The sequence below is a fragment of the Orcinus orca genome, chromosome 13 (assembly GCF_937001465.1).
Source record: "Orcinus orca chromosome 13, mOrcOrc1.1, whole genome shotgun sequence".
Lineage (NCBI taxonomy): Eukaryota > Metazoa > Chordata > Mammalia > Artiodactyla > Delphinidae > Orcinus > Orcinus orca.
The window spans coordinates 8,605,268-8,632,040 of NC_064571.1; the positions used below are offsets into that span (position 1 = coordinate 8,605,268).

A 26,773-nucleotide genomic window follows, 5' to 3' on the forward strand; every position below is an offset into this window, starting at 1 on the left:
CACAATATTAGCCCTTTGATGTCTGACTTATTTCACTCAACATAGTGTTTTCCAGGTCCATGCGTGTTGTAGCATGTGTCAGAACTTCATTCCTTTTTATGGCTGAATAATATTCTGCTGTATTTATACACCACATTTTATTGCTCCATTCATCTGTTGATAGACAGTTTATCATACAGGTCCTGTTGTGGGCTATGGTTCCAGTAACCAGCCTAATTTTCAGAGCCCTGGTGGTGGTGTTTTGGTCTGCTTGTTTTGTTTGTTTGTTTTGTTTGTTTGTTTTGGCCACATTGCGTGGCATGCGGGATCTTAGTTCCCCAACCAGGACCAGGGATTGAACCCGCGCCCCCTGCAGTGGAAGTGCAGATACTTAACCCCTGGACCTTCAGGGAAGTCCTTGGTCTGCTAGTTTTGTGTGGTGCCTCTGGTGCTCCCACGGACCTTGGCTTGTGCTAGGGATGAAGGAGCACAGTAGGGTGAGCTTCAGTGTATTAGTGATTTTTCTCTTGCTTGTTTAGAGTAATTGGTGGTTCTCAGCCATTCATTTTGTAACAAGTTTGCTGATCTTTTTATATAAATTAAGCACTTTAGGATAAAATAAAAATTATGGTATTTTATCATAAGCTATAACATTAATTTTGAAAAACATTTGTAACTCACCATTTTAGATGTGTGGTGTATGTCCAACACATCTGAGTCGCGTAAAACTGTATTTTGAGTTTTAGTAAGCAACATGGACACAGCCTTTCTTTAGGAAGTTGGTAATACTGAGTGGTGTTGATAAAATTGGAATTTGACTTATAAATTCCTTTGCACTTTTAATGTGGGAAGAAGATAACAAAGTAGGTGTATATTACTTCTTTCAGATAAGAAAATTAATGAGGAAAGAGACAAGGGTCCAGTCATAAAGTATCTTTATGGATAGAAGGGACCCATACAAACCTAGTCCAGAATGTTTAAAAATATTTGTTACTGAGCCTTTTGTTGAAATAAGATCCTGAACGAGTGTAACTATAAAAGAGACATTAATATCATTAACAATAATTAATTCTGAGATAGTAATGCCATTTTTTTTTTTTTTCTGTACGCGGGCCTCTCACTGCTGTGGCCTCTCCCACTGCGGAGCACAGGCTCTGGACGTGCAGGCTCAGCGGCCACGGCTCATGGGCCCAGCCGCTCCGCGGCATGTGGGATCTTCCCGGACCGGGGCACGAACCCGTGTCCCCTGCATTGGCAGGCGGACTCTCAACCACTGCGCCACTAGGGAAGCCCAGTAATGCCATTATTTTAACCAATATTTCTTTTCTTCCATTTTCCAGACTGTGTGCTAGATGACAGGCAAACCAGAAACTATTTACAGGTTGTGATAAGAGTTAAAATGGGGTATGGTTAGAGGGGACAGGGAGTGGCTTGGAGCAGTCACTGGGGGTCCCCTCTGAGGGTACTGTTGAGGCTGAGACTTGAAGGGCAACAACCATGAGAAGAGCGTTCCAGGCAGGGTGGCTCTTTGACACAGGATTTGGGAGTCCTTTCAAGTCCTGCCTGTGTGCCCCTTTCTTCTCCTCTTGGATTTTTAAAAAATCATGGATTTCACTAGTCCAGCCTCCTCCCCTCATGTGAGGAGACTGAAGGCCAGAAAGTAAAGACTTGATGGTGACAGCCTAGGATCCTGATGCCTGGTACACCCCCCCGCGCCCCCATACACACGCCCAAATGACATGTATTCCTACTAGCTATTTACAACATTCATTGTTTTCATGAATTATTATAAAAGATGTCTGAAAACAAGCATTGTATCTAGTCATCATTTGCAGTGTTCAGAAAAAAGAATCTCTAACCTAAAAGAAAAAAAAAAACCCTAATTATAGTAGAGAAAGATTTGCCCTTAAAGTGAAGATATTTTTGTCTTATAAATGTCATTCTTTTAAATGATATTTAAATGTCATTTAAGTGAGATAGGGAAGTAAACTCAATTTCTGATCTTCTGTTTTGAAAGTAAGTGATAAATAACTGACACACTGAGATTCTTCCGCTGAAAATAAATGTCTTTGTTACTCTCAGACATCATGGTGATGTGGGTGAATATGAGGCGCTTAAAGTAGATCTTACCGAGCCCAGCTTCACAGAGTAAATGCCAATAGAATCATAAAAGCCAGAACTAAAACCTCTTGTGTTTATATGTCCTCCTTTCCTCCCTTGTTATTGGAAATACATGGCTGATTTTTAAAATTAGGTTGCTTGAAGGTACTGTTGGTTGTGAGCATTAGTGTCACGTTACTTTGAAAGTAAATAGTGATGGGTTTAGAAGCATAGGTTCTGGGGTCCCATTGCTGAAATTTATGGCCCCTCTCTAGCCACTTTCTTGCTGAGTGACTTCGAGCCTAACCTCCCTGTGCCTGCTTATCTTCAAACGGAATCCATAAAGTCTAGTCATAGGATTAGTTTGAAGTTTAATAACACAGTAATTGATAATTATTAGATGGTATTCTTATTTCTGATACATCAGATTGCTGCTTTAACTGGGGAACATTGAGACAGTTTGGGATTCCTTTAGAGTGTAAAATAAGGGACAAAAATTCTTGGAAGAGGAAGTAGCTGTCAGTTGTGGTTTCAAATCTAGAGATATGGAGATGTGTGAACTTGACTTGCTTTGGTTACTTTTTGTAACGTATAGCTTAATAACTGTTAACACATTAAATGATTAAGTACATATTCTGTTTTTCTAGGCATATAATTTGAAGTTACTATGATTGATCATTTAAAGCAAAATACCCTAATTTGTTTTATGCCAGAGTTGAGTCCTATTCATTTCTACATATTTTAAGGAAAGCTGTTGATGTATAACACAATATTTCCCTTTCAGAACTTTATAAAATAGCTGCCGCTCTTAATTTTTTTCAACTAAGGTAATTCATGTTTTTGTTAAAAGCTCCTAATTAAAAATACAATACACCCAAATTATATTACTGCTTTTCTTTCTTTAGTAAAGTTCTCATCAGTTAGATAAAGGTCTGATCTAGCTTGATGATGGGAACTTATGTGATGGTCATTATGTCATAACTCTATTAGCAGGCACCAAATATAGCACATTTCTGTTACTTTTTTGGGTCTGTTTGCTAACTAGATGGAAAGCGTCTAACTGGGAGCTAGACTTTTTGTACATTGTGAGCATCTGACTATTCAGTTAATTCTTGTTCATTGTGTTCTTACGTCAGTAAATCTGTATTCAACAGGAGTATACCAAAAAGGTTTTCTGGATCATCTAAAATTTCACTTTATGTTAAAAGGGTGGGGGAGGGGATGAGAAGTGGGATGGGTGAGCTGGGCAGACAGAGCCTTTTACATTCACAGTCCTTTTTTCTTAATGGTTTATCACTTTATTTGGAGACATTTTTGTGTACTCCACATGTACTCTATGTCAGTAATTCCGTTGGAGCCATTAGCTCTGATCTCACTTTTGAAATGCAGCTACAAACTAAGACTAGAGGTAACCAGAAAGAGTTCATTTGTATCAGTGTGTGCAAATACCAGTACTTATACCTGAGCAGAAAGGTGGTATTTCATTCACGCACTCAGTGTTACTGAATGTTCTGTATGTACGAAGAACTGGTGGGGAATGAGCAGGGTAGAGCAAGTTGGAGCTGTGGTTGAAGAGAAACACAAGAACTAGAGGACAGGGCTTTCCCAAAATAAAGTCAGGGTGTGATTAAGAGAATAAGAGGAAATCGATGCTCAGCAGGCAGGAAAGACACCATCCTAGTAGGTGAAGTGATCTAATTCGCTGGCATCTCATCTGCCGCGTGACTTTCAGCTTTGGTCATACTGAAAAAGCCAGGTACATGGGCTTAGACAGTAGGCTTCTTCATGGACTCTACCCAAAGACCAACAGGAAGGAGCCAGTGAGGGTCATGTTAAGCCAAGTGAAGCACCATTGTTTCATGGGTTTTAAAAAATAAGCTTTTCATTTTAGAACAGTTTCAGATTTATATAAAAATTCTAAATATAGTACAGAGTTGCCATTATACCCCCCTCCCAGTTTGCCCAATTATTAACATCTCACTTAATATGGTACTTTTTTTTTGCAATTAATGAACCAGTATTAGTATATTAAGTACAGTTCATATTTTATTCAGGTTTCCTTAGTTTTTACCTGATTTCCTTTTTCTTTTTTAGAATCCCATCCAAAATAGCATATTACATTTAGTAGTCATGTCTCCTTAGGCGCCTCTGGTCTGTGACAGTTTCTCAAACTTTTCTGGTTCTTGATGACCTTGACAGTTTTCAGGAGTGTACTGGTCAGGTGTCTTGTATAACGTCCCTCAGCTGGGATTTGTCTGATGTTTTTCTCATGATGAGTCTGGAGTTATGTGATCTGGGGAGGAAGACCACAGAGATAAAATGCCATTTTTGTTATGACGTATCAAGGGTACTGTCCACATGACTTCTCCCTGTGGATATCGACCTTGACCATCTGACTGAGGTAACGTTTGTCAGGTTTCTCCATTGTAAAGTTACTCCTTTTTTCCTCTTTTCCATACTGTTTTCTTTAGGAGTCACTATATGCATCGCATGCTTAAGGAATGGGGGGTTATAATGTTCCACCTTCTAAGTAGAAGAGTTTCTGTATAAATTGTTTAGAATTCTTCTGCCTGAAAGTTTTGTCTCTTCTCCCCCATTGTTTATTTATTCATTCATTTCTTTATACCAGTATGGACTCACAGATATTTATTTTATACTTTGGGTTTTAATCCAGTACTGCTTAACTTATTTTATTGCTCAAGTTGTTCCAGCTTTGGCCATTTGGGAACACTTACTGTTAACTCTTACATCTGTTTGACACATTCCCATCAATGTAAGACTTTTTTTTTTTTTTTTTAAGCACTTTCTGGCACAAGTTGCTCCCATTTCATCTTGTGTATTTCCTGCCCCAGTCCTAGATTCAGCCATTTCTCCAAGAAGCCCCAGTTCCTTTTATTGGGGAATGGTAGTAGAACCCAAGATCTAGGTGCTAGATGTGCTTTTTGCTACTGGGTTGTAATACATGTGTGTATACTAACCTGTGTATATGCACATCTGTAAATATTTCTATATGCAGCCATCTGTATCTGTATTAAGCTCAACACGAATTTGTACTGATGTTGCCAACTCTAATCCATTACCACATAGATTGTTCTAGCCTCCTTCCCTTGCTTTTGTGTAAACTCTTATTCCGACAGTGGGAAATCTCTCACCATCCACCATCCACCATCCATATATTTAATTGTTCAATTCCAGTGTACCTGTATAGCAGCATCAGGATGGCTAACCCAAACCCCTGTGGAAAATAACTTTATTAACTAGAGATAGTGCTTATGTACAGTTTCTGTTGCCTTTAGTCTTACAGATTCCACTCATTTCCAAATTACTTAGGTCAGCACCTTTCCCCACTCCACCCTACTTCAGGGAGATGGTTTCATACCTTTGCTATGTATTTAAATTGTTTTGTCATATTCTGTAGTCTATCTTGGGATTCCTGATCTCCTAAATGATTTTTTTTAATTGCATACAGTAGGTTCACGCTTTGTGCTGTGAAGTTCTGTTTTTGACAAATGCATAGTGTTAATTGCATCTACCATTACAGTATCATACAGAAGAGTTTCACTGCTTTGAAAAATTCCCTATGCTTTGCTTATTCCACCCTTCCTTTCTTTCTCCAAACCCCTAGCAACCACTGATCTTTTTACCATCTCTACAGTATTGCCTTTTCCAGAATGGCATATACTTGAAATCATAGAGCATGTAGCCCTTTCTTTTACTTTTTATCACTAATATTCCACTGTATGGTTAATCTACATTTGTCTCTTTATTCAGCTATTGAAGGACATCTTGATTGTGTCCAGTTTTTGATGATTATGAAAAAAAGCTGCTATAAGGAAATGCTTGCAGATTTTTGTGTGGACATAAATTTCCAAATCAGTTGGGTAAATATTTAGGAGCACAATTGCTGGATTGTATGGTAAACGTACGTTAGCTTTTTAAATACCCTGTCTTTGCATTGTACTCAGTTTCTTGGAATGGAATAATCTTTTGCCATTCTCCTTGCCCACTCCCCCACCAAGTCAGTTTTGACCATTGATCCCAGGTCCTGTCATCACTACAAATGAGCAAATGATATAGAACTTCAGCTTACCATTTTGGGGGGAAATAAAATCCTCTAGTGATGTTTCCTATGTGTTTATGTTATTTTCAGTTAATCTCTCAGTGAAAATAATCAGCTGCATCTAGTTGAATTTTACTGTTTTGTGCTTTCTGGCAGTATAGCAGGAGTAAATATTTTGTGAGTGGCTTAAATAGCCTGTAGGTTGTTAAAAATACTTTCTAATTGGGTTGTATTGTTTTGGTTTCATAGTTACTAAAATCCTGAAGAACTAGTCAGATTTTTCTCTTCAACCATCACCATCAAGCAGTATATTTTCAAAATATTAAGTTGTAGTAATTAACTTTAAAAGATTTTATTTAAATGAAATTTATGTTCCCATTAAGTGATAATATGTTTTGCTTCCTTCACAGCATTTATTCAGTCGGAGAGCATAATAGAAGTACTGCGTTTTGATGATGGAGGACTTCTACAGGTAATTTTATTTTAAGCTTGAAGAATTATCTCAGTGTCAAGCCTTGAATAACATCTGATTATTATTTTTCTTTTAAAACGTAACTGGTTCATATGAAATATATTTTATGAGCTTCATATGCAGACAGGGCAGTAGAGTCATTGGTAATAATAAAAACCTCCATAGCTGTATGGATTACCTTTTAAATAAAATATTTCTGGGGGATGTTGAGAGGTTAGGTGGGGAGAGTTAGATCAGGAGCAGTGGAATTGGTGGTAAGCTCTATTAGTATGGAGCCAGTGAGTGAAACGCTGAATTTGGATGTTGGACCGAAAAATATTTATCAGGAAGAGAACTTCTCCAGAGGATATAAGTTCTGCAGCTTTACATCTATATCATCCTTCCACTAGCCATTCTAAGCCGTGTCTTTATATATATTATACATAAAATTAGAAAGTGTAATCTGATAAAAATCCTAATCTGCCTTTCAGACATAGCTCACGTAGCACCGTGAAGCCTATTTTAGTCTTCTTAGCTAAAAAGCAGTTCTAGAATTTCAGAGCTGAAAGAGACAGTAAAAGCCATCTTAACCAACCCTGATTTTTGTGGCTGATTTTCTCCTTCCAAACTTTTTTCATATTCTATGCTTGTCTTACAGTACTCACCACCTTTGTAATAATAACAAGTGTTTTTAAATACCATGTTATTTGATAGCATGGCTGATAATTTTTTTATTCATGTTATATTCAGGGGAAACCAAGGTTTAGATTAAGAAAGTTGCCCACGATCCCATGACTTTGCAGTAATGGCATGGGTATTAGAATTCTGGTCTTCTCACTCCAGGTGTGATTGTTAGTCTCTTTGTTACATGATGCTGCCTATGATGTATTTGTTTACTTACTTATAACTAAATACATGACTTAAATAGTTCTCCTGTAGCTTATAATAAAGGCAGGAAAGTGAAAATTAAAGTTAGATCAAGGCAATAGAGAAATAATTCTGCTAGGGACTTGGAATAAGATTTGTGTTTTAGCATAAATTTAGATTTCAGACACTAAGCCAAACAAAGTAAGCAAGGAAAAAAGTGATGGGTTGTAAGGTTCTTTTTCTCTGACAATGAAGCAAATAAATGTTTCGGATGAAAACTTTTTCCCTGTTTCTAAATTTTTAAATAAACTTATTATTCTACTTTTATATAAGAGATGTTGAGAAACACAGCAGGCAGTGGCTGCATGGTGCTTGCAGAAAGTCTTCGTATGGCTTTTTATATTTTAAAAGTGAATAACAACTGAAGATATATAATGATCTCTAGTTTTGTAAAGCCACCTTGCTAGAAAATGATCTTAGTCTCTTGCTCTAGTTCTTTAATCTGTTGCAAGATGAGAACTTGGAGAACCTATAGAAATCACTGTTTTAAACATCTCCCTTTTGGTGATTTGCAGGATCTAGAGAGCAGGCAACTCAGGACTGAATTTCTAAAAAATTCTCTGAGTGTAGTTATCCTGTACTGATTGAAAAAGGATTTATTATATCCTTCAGGAACTAGACATCTAGGTTGCAAGTTGATAATCCATTTTGAAAACTCTGAAGCTTGACATGTGTTTTTGCTGGGGGAGGCTGTCAATTCACGTCTAAAAGGACTTGGGTGTGGAAGAGCTCGTCAGCTGGGATGTCATTTGCTCACCCTCTTTGGATCTGCTGAAATGCTTGGACCAGTGCTTGGGGGAGGCCTCAGAGTTCTATAGCTAAGGTAATTTTAGACTGGAGTGTTAAGGGCAGGTATTACCACTGGTTACCTCAGCCACAGTGAAACCTCACTAAGCCTCCTGCAGAATGCCTAATGTTGAGATGCTATATATAGTGGATTATATATCTGCAAGTAACAGAACATAAGACCCCTCTGAATAGAAATTTATAAAAATCATTCATTTTAATGTTGAAGAATGTTGCCTAGGAACAACTGTTTTGATTTTGACATAATGTCATTCTTTCTGGCGATAATTTGCCAATAAGTTCAGCTATTTCTTAAACAGCTCCTGGTTTCTTGTGATTAGAAGAGAAGTATGTTCATGTAGCATTTCTGTGGCAGAATATATATTGGGTTTCTCCAAATTAAATTAAAGCTAAAGCAGGGAGAGAGTCAAAGCAACAGCCTTGTTTTACATTATTTAAAATTAGAATTTTGCTTGAGAGCATTCGTTCCCAGATTGTGGAATTTATGTTACAGTCATGTGGCTTGGCTCATGGTGATTTTTTAAGTCCTAAAAATTAATTGATGATAAGTCAGTAAAAATTGTAAAAACATTAAAAATTTGCTAGAAAGTTTGGACTTGATTTCCTATTTTATTTTTAAAGAAAAGGAAAATGAGGCTCATAGAATATTCAGTTGCTAGAGTAAGAATCCAGCATCCAGTAAGTACCCGGCTTCCTGGTTCCAGAGCTCTTTCCACAGTATGATGCATGTGCATTTCTTGCCAGTGCGTTCCATGCGTTATCACTAGTAATGTTAGGATATGATTAGAAATCGTAGCAATCCTCTTAGCCCATGTTTTCTTTAGTTGGTGTTTTGACCATTGTAATTCCTGCTTGGCAAGGCTACTAAGATTTGGTATATAGAACATAGGAAGCTGAGTCAGTTCTTAAGGTGAGCAGACACTGAGGATTCTGCCTCAGGAGCTTGCTGAGAACCCCAGCTGGCACATATAATAAAGGATATCTGTTAAGGAGGAGGAATGTGGAAAAAACTATGGTAAACAACATACTTAACAGTGAAATGCTGAAAGTTTTATCTCTGAGATGAAGAATGGATCAAAGATGCCCACTAAATACCACTTATATTCAACATCATGCTAGTTGTAGCCAATAAAGTAAGACAAGAACAGCTACTGAAACTCGCGCACCTAGAGCCTGTGCTCTGCAACAAGAGAAGCCACCGCAATGAGAAGCCCGTGCATCGCAACAAAGAGTGGGCCCCGCTCACCGCAGCTGGAGGGAGCCCGCACACAGCAACGAAGACCCAACACAGCCATAAATAAATAAATACATAACTTGTAAAAATAAATAAATTTTAAAAATAAATAAAGACAAGAAAAAGAATTAAAAACTAAAAGGATTGAAAAGGAAGAAAAAAATGTTATGCACCTCAGATTATGATAGTTTATGGAGGTCATCCAAAGCATCTACAAATAAGTTACTAGATTCAATAAGCAATTTAGCAAGTTTGCAGGATAACAGTTGATACATAAAAAACAACTGCATTTCTATGTTTATGTTGAGCCGTATGAATTATACCACTTCTATAGATCAGAAAAGGCAACAGAGTCTAGCCAGACTCACACATATATGGATACTTGATTTATGAATAAAGTGTCGCTGAAGAATATTGGGGAAAGAAAATATTGGGGAACAGTCAATAAAGGGTGCTAGGACAAGTGAATATCTATATGGGAGAAATAAAACTTTGACTTCACACCAATAGCAAAAATAGTATAACTATTTTGGGACTCGGGAGTCTTTTGAATGCTTATAGCTTCAAGGGGAAGGCTTGAGGTAAATTGAAGTAAAATATGGTCCATTTCAGCTCTTAGCCTAGAAGCAGTTACCCACCCTCACCCCCGGCCCTGCGGCAAGCAGCTGTGCATGTTCATCAAGCAGCTTGCACACAGCTTGCAGAAGCCTGTGGGCAAAAAAGGAGTCTGTCCTCCAGATATTGGGGATCCATGCCCTGATTGCTGCTTTTGATCACAGAGGTTTAGACAGAGAGGCAGGCGGCCATTATTGTTGCAACTCCCCCGTTGTTAAAAGTTCCTCACCCTGAAGTGAACCGGAAGATTTAAAGGGCTGACAACCTTCAAAAGCCACTGCATATATGGGGGAAATTAGAAAATCACTTTGAATGTTCAGGGAAAGGCCCAGGTTCATAAAACACCTGAGAAGACCTTAAGTGTACACCTCAGGGTTATCTTTGGCACAGACATAGCCTACATCATAAAACCAAAAACAATAAACAGAAGCAAACAGATAGCAAACTCTGGAAAAGGAGGAGAATCTGACACCCAGAGTTACTCCATTATTAAATTCAAATATCGAGTTTTAAACAAAAAAATCACAGTGTACAAAAAGAAACAAAGTATGGCTCATTCAAATGAAAAAATTAATCAACAGAAACTATCTCTGAAAAAGACCTGATGGCAGATCTACTATACAAATTTGAAGTAGATCTGCTTTAAAACAGTCATCTTAAGGATGCTCAAAGAACTAAAGGAAGATGTGAAGCAAATCAAGAAAACAATGTATGAATAAAATGGAAATATCAATAAAAAGATAGAAAACCTAAAGAGAAAACCAAAAGAGGGTGACATCATCAAGATGGCAGAGTAGGCAGCCCTAGCTCTCATTCTTGTACAGAAACACTGACATAAAAGTAAATGTTGGTACCAAAATACTTTGAAGAGAAATTCAGAATCCATCAAAGAAGCAGAAGTACCCCTAGAAGGGCACAAACTGAGAGCAGTCAGATTTTGCTGATAAGAGGAGTACTGACTTTTCTTTAATCTTTCATCTTTTTGTTCCTCGGAATCGAGAATTTCCACTGTCTTGTCTTCAAGTTTGATGATTCTTTCTTTTGCCTGCTCAAATCTGCCTTTGAATCATTCTAATGAATTTTTCATTTCAGTTTTTGTACAGTATTTCAGTTTTGCAAGATGAGTAACTTCTAGAGATTTAGTGTACAACATGACTGTAGGTATAATACTGTATTATATACTTGAAATTTGCTAAGATAGTAGTTAATTGCTCTCACCAAAAAAAAGAGTATATGAGGTGATCATTTCACAATGTGTATGTATATCAAAACATCACATTGTACACCTTAAATATAAACAATTTTTATTTTCCAACTATACCTCAGTGAAGCTGGGGAAAAAAGAAATAAAAAAGAAAATTGAGCTGAAAATACAGTAACTTAAGTGAAAAATTCTCTATGCTGAGGAACAGAAAGATTAAAGAAAAGTCAGTAGAGCCTAAGACCATCAAGTGAACCAACATATGCATTGTGGGAGTCCTGAAAGGTAAAAAGAGAAAGAGACAGAGAGAATACTTGAAGAAATAATGCCTGAAAATGTCACAAATTAATGAAAGACATGAATATAAGCATCCAAGAAGCTCAATGAACTCCAAGTAAGATGAACTCAGAGACTCATACTGGGACATGTTAAATCAGACCTTAAAAAGGCAAAGAAAATCTTGAAAGCAACAAGAGCAACGGGACTCATCACATAAAAAGGATCCTCGATAAGTTATTAAGAGATTTCTCATCACAAACTTTGGAGACCAGAAGGCAGTGGACCCATATATTCAAAGTATTAGAAGGAAAAAACTATCAACCAAGAATCCTATAACTGGCAAAACTGTTCTTCAAAAGTGAGGGAGAAATTAAGACATTCCCAGATAAACAAAAGCTGAGGAATCTCATTACCATTAGACCTGCCTTGCAAGAAATGCTGAAGGGAGTCCTGCAGGTAAAAATGAGAGAACACTAGACAACAAGGTAAAGCCATATGAAGAAATAAAGATCACAGTAAAAGTAAATACATGGGCAGTTTAAAAGTCGGTATTATTGTAACAATGGTTTGAAACTCCACTTTTTGTTTTTTACAAGATTTGAGACTAATACATTTAAAAAAAATAGTCTAAAAGCAAGGATTATTGTCACTTTGGTTTGTAACTCCACATTTTGTTTTCTATATAATTTAAAGATTAATGTACTTAAAATAATTCTTAGTTTGTTTTTGGATACAAAAAGAAGAAATTCTGTGACATTAACAACCAAAAGAAGTAGGGATGGAGCTGTAAAGAAGTACGCATTGAGTGTGATTGAGTTAAATCTGATAAAAATTCAAATTAGGGTGTTATAACTTTAGGATGTTAGATTAATCCCCATGGTAACCACAAAGAAAATAATATAGGAAATACACAAAATGAATTTAAACATTTCACTACCAAAAAATCAACTAAACCAAAAGATGACAGGACTACAGGAAATGAGGGAGTAAAACAGTATAAGGCATATAGAAAACAAATAGCAAAATGTCGGAATTAAGTATACTATTGAAGCTGAGCTGGTAGGAATTCAAACAAGTTTGTTGTAGATTTAAGATATAAATTATAATCTCCAGGGTAACCACTAAGAAAATAATGTAAAATATACATAAAAGGAAATGAGTGGCCAACTTCAGCTTGTGTAAGCTAAAAGAAGTCAGTTTTAGGCATATACAGTCTTATCAAGGGTATGTCAGGAATTCCCTGGCGGTTCAGTGGTTAGGGCTCCACACTTTCACTCCTGAGGGCATGGGTTCAACCCCTGGTTGGGGAACTAAGATCCCGCAAGCCACAAAACCAAAAAAAAAAAAAGAAAAAAGGATATGTCATAATAAGTGTGTAATAATTACACATAAGAGCACAAGATTTGAATTCTGACATATACTGTTTGATCCTGGACTGGTAAATATAATTTGAGTGTCTCCAGTGTATTGAGAATTGCAAGGACCACTAGAGATAGAGACAGTTGTGGCCGTTAATGCACTTTGAATTATAATGTAAGGAGATGTTATTACAAATGAAAATTAAATTATTGATATGTCTTTATAAAATTCAGGTTACAGTAGGGTTTTCAGTCTTGGCAATATTTATATTTTGGACCAGGTAATTCCTTGCTGGGAGATGAGGAAAGAAGACTGTTTTAAGTGTTGTACGGTGTTTAGCAGCATCCCTGGCCTCTACCCTCTAGATGCCAGTAGCCCTTTCAGTTGCAACCATCAAAAATGTCTCTAGACATTGCCAAATGCCCCGGAGGACAAAATTGCCCCCAATTGGAACCACTAGGTTATAGGGATAAACTTATATATTATTTTTATGATAAGAGAATTTAATACTGTTTGGGAATATACCACATACTTATTTTTGCAGAGTCTTTTCCATTTGAGTGGAAGAATAGTTCATTTTCCTCCTTTATATCCCTTTGGGGTGCTCTCTGAGAGAGACTGTGCTCAGACTGGTCTGGAATGTGGAGCCTAGCAGTGAGCTAGGCTGAGACTGGAGCCCTTAAATGCAACAGAAGAATGGAGTCTGAATCGTGGGTGGGAATTGTGCTTATCTTTGTAGATGCACAGTGAAAAGATCATTTGCAATATGTCAAGCGTTACCAACTTTAAGTATCTGCGATTCAGTGAAGTTTACTTTGAAATATTGTAGGTATGTCTTATATTTGATAGAAGATACAGGAATACATGGCACAGACATTTTCTAGGGCCCTGAGTACTCCTGACAGACCCTTATCTCTGAGCATAAAGTTCAAAGGTTTCCACTAATCAGATGGTGAAATAGGAAATCTCAGTCTCTTCTAGGGATTACTTCATAGTTTGGTGAGCTGACCATCTTTTTTCATATGATTACTGGCCATTTATTTTTCTTTAAGTGATTTGCCTCCTGTTCTTTGCTTATATTTCAATCACAGTATTCTTTTCCCCAGTTTCTTTCTTTTTCTTTCTTTTTGCTGTTCAGTTATAAAATACTTACGTAAATGGCAGATCTTTTCATTGTTACTAATGTAACCCTTTTTTTGCTTGATTTTTCTCTTCTTTTCTGGGGGATGGGGTGGGAGGAGGCGTTTACCTTGTTTATTTTTGCTCATTCTTCGGCTTTCAACATTTTTGAATCCTTTTGTGTTAGGTATTTACAGTCTATAGTTGGGCTTTGTTTTTTCAACATGATCCTTTTGTCTTTCTTAATAGACGAGTTTATCTCTAAATGAGATAATCATGCTATATATGTGTTTAATCTATTCCATCTAATTTTTATGCCTTCCTTTTTGTTTTCTCTCAGTTTCGGGGCTTAAGTTTCAGATACGTATTTAAGATATGTTTAAACCTTCATTTCTCAAATTACTTCAGAAACAAAGTAGTGTCTATTGTGATCTTTCCTTTTCTCTCAATATTTAGGGTTGTGCTGAGATTTTTATTCTTATTATAGTTAAATGACTTTTCTATTTTGTGGCTTATACTTCAAAAACAACGTTTACTTTCTGCTTTTCTAACCTTATTTCCACAGTTCCTTTACTGTATCTGCTTATCTTTCACAAGACAGCTTCCTCATTTGCAATTCTTCATGAGTAATCATCTTGCCCAGATTGTCTTCATGAAGATATTTTTTTCCCCTCCAGAAAGTATACATGGGTGCTACACTTCCTGAGTCTCCTTTCTGTCAGCTCCAGATGGGGACCACAGTTTGGCATGTCCTAGAATTCTTAGGTTGTACTTTTTATTGAAGTAAAAGTGACACACAGTAAACTGTGCATGTTTAAAGTGTATGATTTGAAAAGTTCAACATATTATACACCTGTGAAAGTATTACTGCAATCAAGATAATAGATATATGTATCCGTGGCCCCCAAAAGTTTACTTGTGACCCTGGGTAATCCCTCTACCCTCCTCCCCATCTCTAGGCAACGCTGATTTGCTTTCTGACACCATCAGTTTATACTTGAAATCATTTTATATAAATGGAATCGTATAGAACGTACTTTTTGGGAATTTGACTCAGCGTGATTATTTTAAGAGTTATCAATGTTGTTGCATGTATCAGTAGTTTCTTTCTTTTTCCCCATTCAAATGTTATATTCTCTTCTTTTAAAAATATTTTTTCTAAAATAATAAAGAAATATTTCATAGAGAAAAAGAAAGGTTCCTAGTCTTTGAGTTTACTCTCTTTTTATTGCTGAGTAATATTCTACTGTTCTATCCCATACCACAATTCATGTGTCACTTCATCTGTTGATGGAAATTTCGGTGGTTCCAGTAACAAATAAAGCTGCCATGAACATTCATGTATAGGTCTTTGTATGGACTTATGCTTTTGTTTCCCTTGGGCAAATATCTCAGAGTGGTCATATGGTGGGTGTTTTAAGTTTAACTTGTAAGAAACTGCCAAGCTTCTTCTAAAATGGTGATTCTGTTTTATATTCCCACCAGCAGTGTATGAAAGTTCCAGTTACTGCACATCCTTGCCAACCCTCAGTATGGTCAGTCTTTTCCATTTTGGACATTATTGTAGGTTGTAGTGTATTGTTGGAGTTTAAATTTGCTTTCCCTTGATAACTGGTGCTGAGCATCTTCTCGTGTTCTTAACTGACATTTGTAGAATTGCTCATTTTTTAAAATTGGGTGGTTTTCTTATTATTCAGATTCATAAGTTCTTCATGTGTTCAAGATACAAATCCTTCATCAAATAGGTGATTTGCAAATATTTTCTCTCAGTATGTGGTTTGCCTTTTCATTTTCATAGCAATGTCTTTTGGTGAGCGTATTTTTAAAAGTTTGATGAAGTCCAATCCATCAGTTTCTTCTTTTATGACTAGTGTTTTTTTTGTCCTGTTCATTAAATCTTTGTCTGTTTGAATGTTGCAAATATCTATTTTTTTGGTTGAAACTTTATAATTTTAGTTTTTATGCTTAGAACTATGATTTATCTAAAATTAATTTGAGTGCCTGGTGTGATACAAGGGTAAGGGTTCATTTTCCCCCAAGCTTTGTTCAGTTGTTCCAGCACCATCTGTTGAAAAGATACATGTTTCTCTACTGAATTACATTGATGCCTTTGTTGAAAATCAAGTTGACTATAAACGTGAGTTCGTTTCTGAGTTTTCTCCAGTTCTGTTGATCTGTGTTGTCTGTCTTTATACTGGTGCCACACTGTCTTGATTGCTGTAGCTTTTTTTTCTATTGTAGTAAAATACGCATAACATAAAATTACAATTTTAACCATTTTTAAGTGTACATTTCAGTGGCATTAAGTACATTCGCCTTTGTTTCTGCATCACCACCATCTAGCTCCAGACCTTTTATTTTCATCCCAAACCGAAACTGTGTGCCCATTAAACAACAATTCCCCATTCCCCCTACTGCAGCCCCTGGCAACCAGCATTCTACTCTCTGTCTCTGTGAATTTGTCGACTCTAAGTACCTCATGTAAATGGAATCATATAGTTTTTGTCCTTTTGTGACTGGCTTGTTTCATTTAGTCTAAGTGTAGACTTAGTTTTCAAGGTTCATCCATGTTGTAGCATATGTCAGAATTTCCTTCCTTTTCAAGGCTGAATAATATTTTTTTGTATGTATACACCACATTTTGTTTCTTCATTTATTCATCAGTAGGTGCTTGCGTAGCTTCCAGGCTTTGCAATTGTGAATAATGCTGCTATGAACATGGATATCTAAATAACTGTTGAGTCCCTGCTCTCTGCATTCAGTTCTTTGGGGTATAAACCTAGAAGTGTGATTGCTGATCTTCTAATCCATATCCTACACTACAGCCAAATAATGTCTTTAACACTTAAATCGTCTAGACCACGTCTGTGTCTCTGTTTCTCCCCTACAACTTCAGTCCCCTCGTACTACATTTAGAGTACAACACAGTCCAGACTTCTTAGCATGGCTTCTTACCAGGGCACAACACAATAGGGCGCTGCCTCACCTCCAACCTCATTTCTGCTTCTCTCCCTCTTCTCTCTAAACTCCAGCCACATAGACCTGCCATCTGTTTCTTGAGCATCCAGGCTCTTTCCGGTACTAGGACCTTTGCATGTGCTGTTTTCTCCACCACCACAAAATCCCACCTCCAAACACAGCTCTTCTTTATCCTTTAGGTTTCAGTATAAATGTTATCTCTTCAGACAGGGCTTCCCTCATGACATATTTAAGCATGTCACCTATTTATTCTCTTTCATAACATCTTTCCAATTTTTCCAAAGTCCTTTTATTCAATGTATAAACACATATTTATTTCGTTTTAAAATAACTGACTCCGCCTACCCCTACCCCGCCCCGTACCTCAAGCTCCATGGTGGCAGGAACCATAATAGACCAGCACCTGCACACAGTTGGGAAGGAGTGAACAGTAGAGACACGGGTAGCCTCACACAGTAATTGGAAAGAGGACTCTTCTCATAGGATGTATTGGTTTGACAAGCTTCTAAAAATCAGTCCTATTACTTTGCATTACTTCCATGTGTGTTTAAAATTTAATCCAAATTATTCTCTCATTTGAATTATATGGTGTGACAAATGATTTCATATGATTTAGGGATCAGGTTTAACCTGAAAGTAAGTATAAGGTCAAAGTTGAAACTGTAATAAAATATGTTGGATATTCTGTATGTGTGTAGTATAAAGATTTGGTTTCCATGTTTTCACTCTTGTTTTCTTCCTTCACAGACTGAGACAACACTTGGACTCAGTTCATACCAACAGAAAAGGTAAGGCAGTAATAGGTATATATATATATTTTTAATATATAAAATTTTATGTATTTAATAAGATACTGACATACTTTTAGGTCTTTCTGGGGGATTCCCGCTCTCTGTTTTCCCCATACTTTTTTTGGTGAGGAGGGAAAACAAATAGTAAATCACATTATATCATGTATTTCAAGTATTGTGTATGGAAGACCAAGTTTAAATCTGAATCTGCATGTCGTGCATTGTGTAGCATTCCTTCCGCATCACATGCAAAGGGGTTTACTTGTAGCTGAAACTCCCCTTGCTTTGGAAGAGTTTCGGCTTTATAGCTCCCAGTGACCTCTCCCGTGGTCCTCCCCGCTTTTTATGGGCTGAGCAGTGCTGCCCTCAGTTGTCATCAAGGGTCTACCTGCAGGCCCCTGGCAGAGGAAGTTACCGTATAAGGAGAGATGATTCTAATTACAGGAGACCCTAACTGGTTGTCTTGTTGACCCCCCTTGTTTGACACATGAGGACTCTGAGATTCTTAGAACCAAGGGATGTGCTAACAAGGTTAGACTGGCAGGATTTCAGGTAGAATTCATTATCTTCTGATCACCAGCCCCGTGTTGCATTCCCTTTGATATTCTTATATCAAGTATGGAATCCTTCAGTGTTCGCTGTGCTTTCTCTCTTTAGCCAGAAGAGCGATATAGAGTTAGTTAAGAATTAGAGGGGAAATGCTTTGAAAGAGGCGTAGGGGAGCCAGTGGAGGCACATGAAGGAAAGTAGTCGTGATGGAGCTTACATGGTAGGGAAGAGAGGTGAGAGTCTGCACAGTCTGCTCTGTGCTGGGGCTGTGGGTACACTCCCTGCCTTGAGACGTCTTGAAGGACAGTAGAGACACAGCTTCTGATGAGGTTATAAAGCATATGTGTTGATGAAATGACAAAGGCAATCTGCTTTCTGAAAGAAGGTGGCTCACTTGAAGAGTATATTATAATCCAATGATAGAAGCCTCAGGGCTTAGTTGTAGGGGATCAGGTACCTGAGACACATGGGTGTGCCTCACATGGTGTCTCACTTTCATCATCAAAACAGTCCACAAGGCCTAAGGCACAGCTGAGGTGAAGTTAGCCTCTGACTGCGGCTCCTGGTCTCCACTACTGGCTGCCTCTACCAGCTTCTCCTTGGGGGTACCCCCGTTTCTGCTGAGCATTAGAGATTGCTGAGATGGACGCTTTGTGGTTTTGAACTCCTGTAGTCATTTCTGCGCCAATTTCTGACTTCTTGTACTCCCCAGTTGTATAGTCCATTTGCTGCCCTGTGACTCTTCTAGTAAGGCAAGAGATTCAGCCCCATCCTTTCTTGTATTGCCTATACATGATCTCCTGAGTGAAAACTCTCATTCTGTAAGTGAAGCTTAACCTGCTCCAGGGAAATTTATATCATGAAAAGCTTAGTTACAAAATGATTCTGTAGCTAGTGGTGGTGAAGCTAGTCTCTGGCTACCATTTGCTCCGTCTCCACCACAAAGGTTACTATCTGCTTCAGCCCCAAGGGCTTCCAGGACATTCTGCAAAGAGAAGAGCTGCTGCTTTCACGACCTCAGGATCATGGGAAGTAAAACTATGAAAGAATTTTCCAAGATACTCTTTTTTATGTTTCTCTCCTACCTTCTGGTTCACCCTTTCTAATTTGTTTTAATATAGTTATCAATTACATTATAATATTTTGTTTAAAAAGATGCCAGCCACATAATATAATGGTGGATAATGTGCACATAGTGTTCCAGCAGTGTTTATTTTAGTTGAACACCAAAATGTTATAATGAGTACCAGTAATGATTTAATATTTTGGGACGTGAGGCCACCTTTTATGAATGTCTTTTCCTAGGGTTGTGGAGCCCTATGGTGGGAGATTAGGAATTAAAGAGACCTGAGTTCTGTGTTCTCCAGATGTGTAGCCTGGAGAAAAACTATTTAACTGCTCTGAGCATGACTTTCATTTGCAGACTGGGGAAGATCATTTCTCGGCCTGATGTATCTTATATGTGATATAAGGCTATGCATTATATAAGGTTGCTGTAAGGACCAAATGAGAGACTTATTTGGGTAACAGTAGTTTGCAAACATTAAAATGTTACATAAGTTGTGGGTGTTGGTTAATTTATTTGTTCAGTCATTCAGCAAATATTGACTGGAATCTTTACATACACCAGGCATTGTTCTAAGAATTAGTGATTCAGTCATTGTGTTTGTTATCTATTGCTATGTAATAAATTACTTCCAAACCTAGAAGCTTAAAACAGCAGACATTTATTATTTTTCTGCTTCCGTGAGTGAGAAATTTAGGAACAGCTCTGCTAAGTAGTTGTGGCTCAGGGTCTCTCGTGAGATTTCAGCCAAGACATCAACTGAAGCTGCAGTCATCTGAAGGCCTGGTCCCGGTGGGTCCTCTCCAAGATGGCTCACTCACATACTATTAGCAGAAGGCCTCAGTTCCTTACTGGCTGTTGGCAGGAGACCTTAGTTCTTTGCCATGTGGAACTCTCTGTAGGGCTGCTTGAATGTTCCCGTGTCACAGCAGCTGGAGACCCTAGAGCAGGAGATCCAAGACAGAGCACAAGGAGGAAGCCACAGTGTCTTTTGTAATTGGATCACACAGTCACTTCTACCATATATTATTCATAGGAAGTTACCCCCAAGGAGAGCAGAATTAAGCCCCCACCTCTTGAAGAGAGGCAGATCAGAGAATTTGTGAACACATTTTAAAACTACCACAGTGCTGGCTGGGCCAGATAGTCAAGACTCCTGCCCTGGTGAAACCTGTGTGCTAATGGGGAAAATAGACAATAAGCCACCAAATAAATGAACAAAGTATCAGTTAGAGAAAGGTCTGGGATAGACAAGACTCCATTGCTTCTTTAGATTTGACCATAACGAAGGCCTCTCTGAAATGATGTTTCAGCTTACCTGGTGAAAATCTTAGGGCAGAGCATTTCAGACAGAGGAACAGCTAGTGCAAAGGTTTGATATTGGGAGCAGTGTTGTTATTATATTATGTTGTTATAAGAGCTGGAAATGTTGGTGTATACAGTTAGGTAAGAAGGATACATGTGTATATCTGTGTGTATATGTGTATACACAGTGTCCACAAGAAGAACCAGAGTCTTCTGATCTTTAAGTTTCCTGGTATCTCTAGGATATAAGGCAAAAATACTGGGCTACGGAGTACTTTTCAAATTAAGGTGGTTGAGGTTCTTTAATTGACTGTATAGTTTGCTTTTTATTAAGTACAACCATTTTGGTTGCCTACAGTTAACCATAAGCATCTAGAAGATTATAGTTAGAGCCAGAGCTTGCTAATACCTTAATGGCAGATAAAGTCTGCTCACAATTGCAGTTTGTCTAATATCTGTTATAAATTTTGTGAAAAAGTTAAAAGGAATGTTCTTAAGTTGTTTTTTAAGATTCCATTTGGGTTTATACTTAGATTAATTTTCTAGCTCTGGAGCTTTTAGCCACACATGAAGTGACATATATGCAAAAAACAGTACTACTTTGCATAGATCTTGAAGACTGTAGTAATTTTGATGGTAGACTTAAACCCAACCATATCAAATATTATAACTGTGAATGGTTTCAACACCAGTTGTCAGACTATATTAAGGAAAGATCTAAGCATATATTGTCTACAAGAAATGTACTATATTTTTCAATTTATATTTAATTTTTTTATCATTTGTTTTGAAATAACTTTAGAGGATAGATGCAAAAAGAGTACAAGGAATTCCCATATATATCCCGTGTATATCTTGAGCTAGATTGATTCCCCGTTTAACACTTTACCACATCTGCTTGATCATTCATAATCTCCCTCTCCACTTCTTCTTTCCTTCTTCTCTCTCTCTTCCCTATCTTTCTATATATAGGTATATATGTATATGTAATTATTTTTCTGAATTTTTTGAGAATCAGTTGTAGATGTGATGGTCTTTTATTTTACCCCTAAAAACTTCAGTGTATAATTCTTATAAATATAGACATTATTTTACAAGCCACAGTAAAATCAGGAAATTAATATCTACATATACTACTTAAGCTACAGACCTTATTTTAATTTTGTCAGTTGATCCATTAATGACTTTCACTTTAACAAGTAAAGAAATTCTTGGTCCAAGCTTCTACTTCTCACCCTCACATTTTATTTATTTATTTATTTTTAAATTTTATTTTATTTTATAGCTGCGCCGTGGAGCATGTGGGATCTTAGTTCCCCGACCAGGGATCAAACCCATGCTTCCTGCATTGGGAGCACAGAGTCTTAACCACTGAACACCAGGGAAGTCCTTCCCCTCACATTTTAATTCATTGTGTTAAAATTTACACATTTTTTTTATCGTCCATTCAATAGCAAATTATTGTAATTTATTTTTAATATGTTTGTTTTTTAACTTTTAAACTAGAGTGGTAAGTGAATTATGTACCATCATCACAATATTAGGGAATCTGAGTGTGACTGTATATTTACCATTACCAGTGAGTTTTACACATACATTCATGTGTTTTTTTGATGTCAATTAGCATCCTTTTATTTCTGCTTGAAGAACAACCTTTAGTATTTCTTGTAAGTCGGAAGTGGCTATGATGAACCCCCTCAACTTTTGATTGTTCAGTGAAGTCTTTCTCTCTCCTTGATTTCTGAATGACAGCTTTGCTGGGTATAGTATTGTTGTTTGACAGTTATTTTCTTTCAGTAGTTTGAATGTCATCCCACTCTCTCTTTGCCTACAAAATTTCTGGTGAGCAATCCACCTGTACGGTACCTCCTTCTTATCTGCGGGGCATACATTCCAAACACTACACTATTACTGATAGTACCAAACACTATATATACTCTGTTTTTTTCCTATACTGACAGTGGATCACATATACAGCAAGGGTACAGTAGACAAAGGGATGATTCATGTCTCAGGCAGGGCAGAGCAGGAAGTTTCATCATGCTACTCAGAAGGGTGTGCAGTTTAAAACATGTATTTTTTATTTCAGGAATTTTTCATTTAATATTTTCAGACCATGGTTGACCGCATGTAACTGAAACTACAGAAAGTGAAACCACAGTTGAGGGGGGACTAATGTAGTCTTATGGGGTGGGGAGTGGGGTGTTCCTTGTATGTGATGTGTCACTTTTGCTACTTTCAGAATTCTCTCTTTGCCTTTGACTTTTGACAGTTTAATCATAATGTGTCTCATTGTAGGCCTTTTCAAGTTCAACCTGTGTGGCAACACTGGGGGAGCTAGATGTCCACCATGGGCTCTCTCTTTCCCATCTGAGAAACTGTAGGCGCTCGGGGGCCCTCTCAGTGCAGCGCTGTACCAGCTTGGTAGAGAGGTGATATGACCAGAGTATAGCCATTTCTCTTACCTTTCTAATACAGTTTTTTTCTTCTTCTTCTTCTTCTTTCCTGCTCTCTGTGGTCCAAGGATGTTCTTGAGCCTCACCCCTGTGTTTTCACAATGGTATCTCATCTATGGGTAGTTGTTGGGTGGTCTTCTTGTGAGGGGGACTGAAGTCAAGAATGACCTACGTCACCATCTTGATGATGTCACTCCCCAAAAGACATCATTGATAATAGGAAAAGGAGGGACAGGGAGAAAATACTGTACATACATTTGACAAAGGACATGTATCTAGAATATATAAAGAACTCTTAAACTCAAAATTAAGACATCCCAGTTAAAATACTTTGAACAGACACTTTGCAAAAGAAGATATCTGATTGGGCAGTAAACAAATGAAAAGATGTTCAACATCATTAGTCCTTAGGGAAATGAAAATTTAAGCTAAAATGTATTTATTGGAAAATATTGATACAGGAGTAATCTGTATCTTTTCTCTTAAGTCACTATATAGCTGTCTCTAATAAAAGTCATATTGGGGACCATTTTAAACTGTTGGTGACTTTTTAAAAGGTTTTACTTGTTAAAGTGCTTTTATTCCCCTCGTATTTCTGCTTGCAACGCTTACTGTGGATCAAGCTACAAAAGAGTAGTTCCCAAGTGTGAGAGTGGACATAAAAGTGCCCGTTTCTGGGCTCCATACTAGATGTAAGGAATCAGAATCGAGAGGCGCGGGGCCCTGGAATCAGCATTTCTACAAGCATCCTAGATGATTAAGATGTAGGTAGACCACAAATCATTCGTTATGAAATACTGGGCCGAAGAGAACCTTTTGTTTAGGTAGTAATTGCCCCTAGGAAAATATTTTAAATTTCACAGTTTAAACAAATTCCCAAAGCTCCAAGAATGTCTTGTATGCTTCATTTGGGAAGGTCTTGTGTGCTTAATTTCGACCTAACAGTTCACCAAGCAACACAGATTTCATGTATCTCTCCAGCTGTTCCCTCGCTTGAAGTCAGAATAGCCCTTATTCATCTCCTTCTCCCCAAATAAACAGTTAATGTTTTAGTGAAAATAAAATATTGTATTGAGTTTCAGAAAAAATACAATCACTGCCGAAAGCATAAAATCATGTTATTACTTTTATAATGTCTAAGATTCTGTTTCTTTGAAATTGACAAAGGGCACCGTTTTTCATATTGCTTCTTCCCCAGTTTATTTTTCATCATTATGGATTTGTAGACATTTGCTTTCTCTTAATAAAGCACTAAAGAGTGTCATGGCCATTCTAAATAAACAGTAGCAGCCATTTCAATCAGCTGTAGGTACGTGATAGCTATGTTATTGAATTTTTGGTTTTGTTAAGATAAGATTATACCTATGACAATTTGTGTTGTACCCACTCAAATATTAAATTGGTCCTTAGATATAGATCTGCTGTTGTTTTGAAAATATGCATTTATTTATGAGAGAATTATCTGTTATGTATTGTCCCCTCTATTTCATATTCTGTGAGCATCCTGTAAGTGTCACGATAACAATTGGCTGGACACCACTTCTTTGGAACATTTTATGGGAGGTCTTAGCCCACATAAGGCATGAAAAAGGAAAACAAGGTCTAAGAATTTAAAAGGAAGAAACAGAATTGTTGTTACTTGCAGGTGATCTGTCTACAGAGACAATTCAAGATAGTGATCATTTTAGCAACACATATAATGGCAGGGGAAAATCTAAGAGAATCTATAGACTGTTAGAATTAACTCACCAAAATGCCTGGGTTTAAGATCAGTAACCCCAAATCAGTAACTTTTTAGTATAAAGCAATAACCATGTATATCTATCTGCCTACTTGACATCTCCATCTAGATAAGACATCTCAAGTTTAAATGTCTAAAACAATACTCTTGAATCCCTACCCAATTACCCTTCCCCACTTCCAACCTACTCTTGCATGTCATGACTACGTATCCAGTTTCTCGGGCCAAAATCTTAGAGTTAAGTCATCTTGATGCCTCTCTTCTTTCTCTTACACTCCAAAATCAATCCATCAGCATGATGTCTCTAGCTTCCAAAAATATTCAGAAAAGAGCCACTTCTCACCGCCCTCCCTTGCAGTCATCCTGGACCACAGTGGCTGTCCCCTCCTCTCTGGACAACTGCAGGGCCTTCATGCTTCACTCTTGGGCTCATGCAGTCTCTTCTTCATACAGCAGCCAGATTTGACCTTTTAAATGTGTTAGATCATGTTACTTCCTTGCTCAAAACACTGTAGACGCTTATTGTTACACTGAGGATAAAATCCAGACTTCTGCAAGGAGACCTGGCCTCTGTACCGCTCTGATCTCAGCTCTGGTCTCCTCCCCCTCCTTCCTGTACTCTGGCCACTTCAGCCTCCTGGTTCCTCATCATGCCAAGGACATTCCTGCTTTCTTCCTCCAGATCGCCACCAGTCAGGTCTCAGCCCCAGTGTCCCTCCTCAGAGAGACCGTCTATGTTCCTGCTGTGTTTGTCTTTATATGTTGGACGTCATCACGTGATGTGTTCTACTTTTGTTTTCCCCATTGGCATGTTAGTGCCATGAGAACAGGCTCTTTGTTCTCATGCCCCAGCCACTAGACAGCCCCTGCCATTCAGTATATTTGTGTTGAGTGAATGGGGTGTGCACTGCACCTTTTTCCCTTGCCTGGCCACTTTAAACATTTCCACTTGAAGTTTGGGGATTAGGCTCTCAGTTCTGTGAGAGAAAAAAAAACTGTATCTTAATCTCCTTTGTATCTCTAGCATCTAACACAGTCATTGTTTATATATGTGTGAATTACTGACTTAGACACATTTACTTCATGCATTACAATTTTTTTTTCTTGATTGGATGGAGATTTTATGTAAGTTTGAGTTTCACACTGTTAAAACTGATGAACTCATCAGTATCTATTGTTTTAAAGGAGCTGAAGAGTATCCTCGTTACAGTATGTCTAAGAAGGGCAGAAATCAAGAGGGAGTAGATTCTGTACCTCTGGCTACATGTGGCAGCTGCCTTGTGAGGAATTGTGCCTTCATTTTCCCAGTGTCTTTAGTTTTGTGCTTTGGTAAAGTATAGTCTTACATTTGGTCTTTTCCTTCTCGTGTTTGTCATCTTTAATGTTCAACATATGTAGAAGGATTGTCAAGCAGCACAGAGTAATACTCTTAATTGCTAAGGCTAAAAACACTTTTAAACCTTATATTTTTAAGCTCAATTATTCCACTGCTCAGACTATTTAATCTTTATTGAATTGAGTTAAATCTAGATCTTCCACATTTTCTGTATGTCCTTGTCTATTTCTATTGTATTTCCTGAATGAAATTACTACATCCTGTGAAGCTTGTGCTCTTTTGAATTGCAGAGGTGATGGAAATAAAGTAGTCTCACAAAATGGGTTTTGCTCTTACATCATTTCTTAAAATACAGCAGAAAGATAATCTACTGTTTAGAAACTTTAGTGTCTGAATGACTTTCTCCCTCTCTCAGTATG

General features: G+C 37.5%; 1 protein-coding gene across 6 annotated transcripts in view; it reads left to right on the forward strand.

Moving 5' to 3' along the window:
* The window catches only part of TMEM131 (transmembrane protein 131), a 193,912-nt gene that overhangs the window by 46,615 nt on the left and 120,524 nt on the right, over positions 1-26,773 (forward strand). For all 6 annotated transcript variants that reach the window (XM_033401857.2, XM_004277772.4, XM_033401856.2 and 3 more), the window contains exons 2-3: positions 6,550-6,611; positions 17,858-17,898. In XM_033401857.2, coding sequence (XP_033257748.1) covers positions 6,550-6,611; positions 17,858-17,898 — 103 coding nt within the window. The remainder of the gene's footprint in view (positions 1-6,549; positions 6,612-17,857; positions 17,899-26,773) is intronic.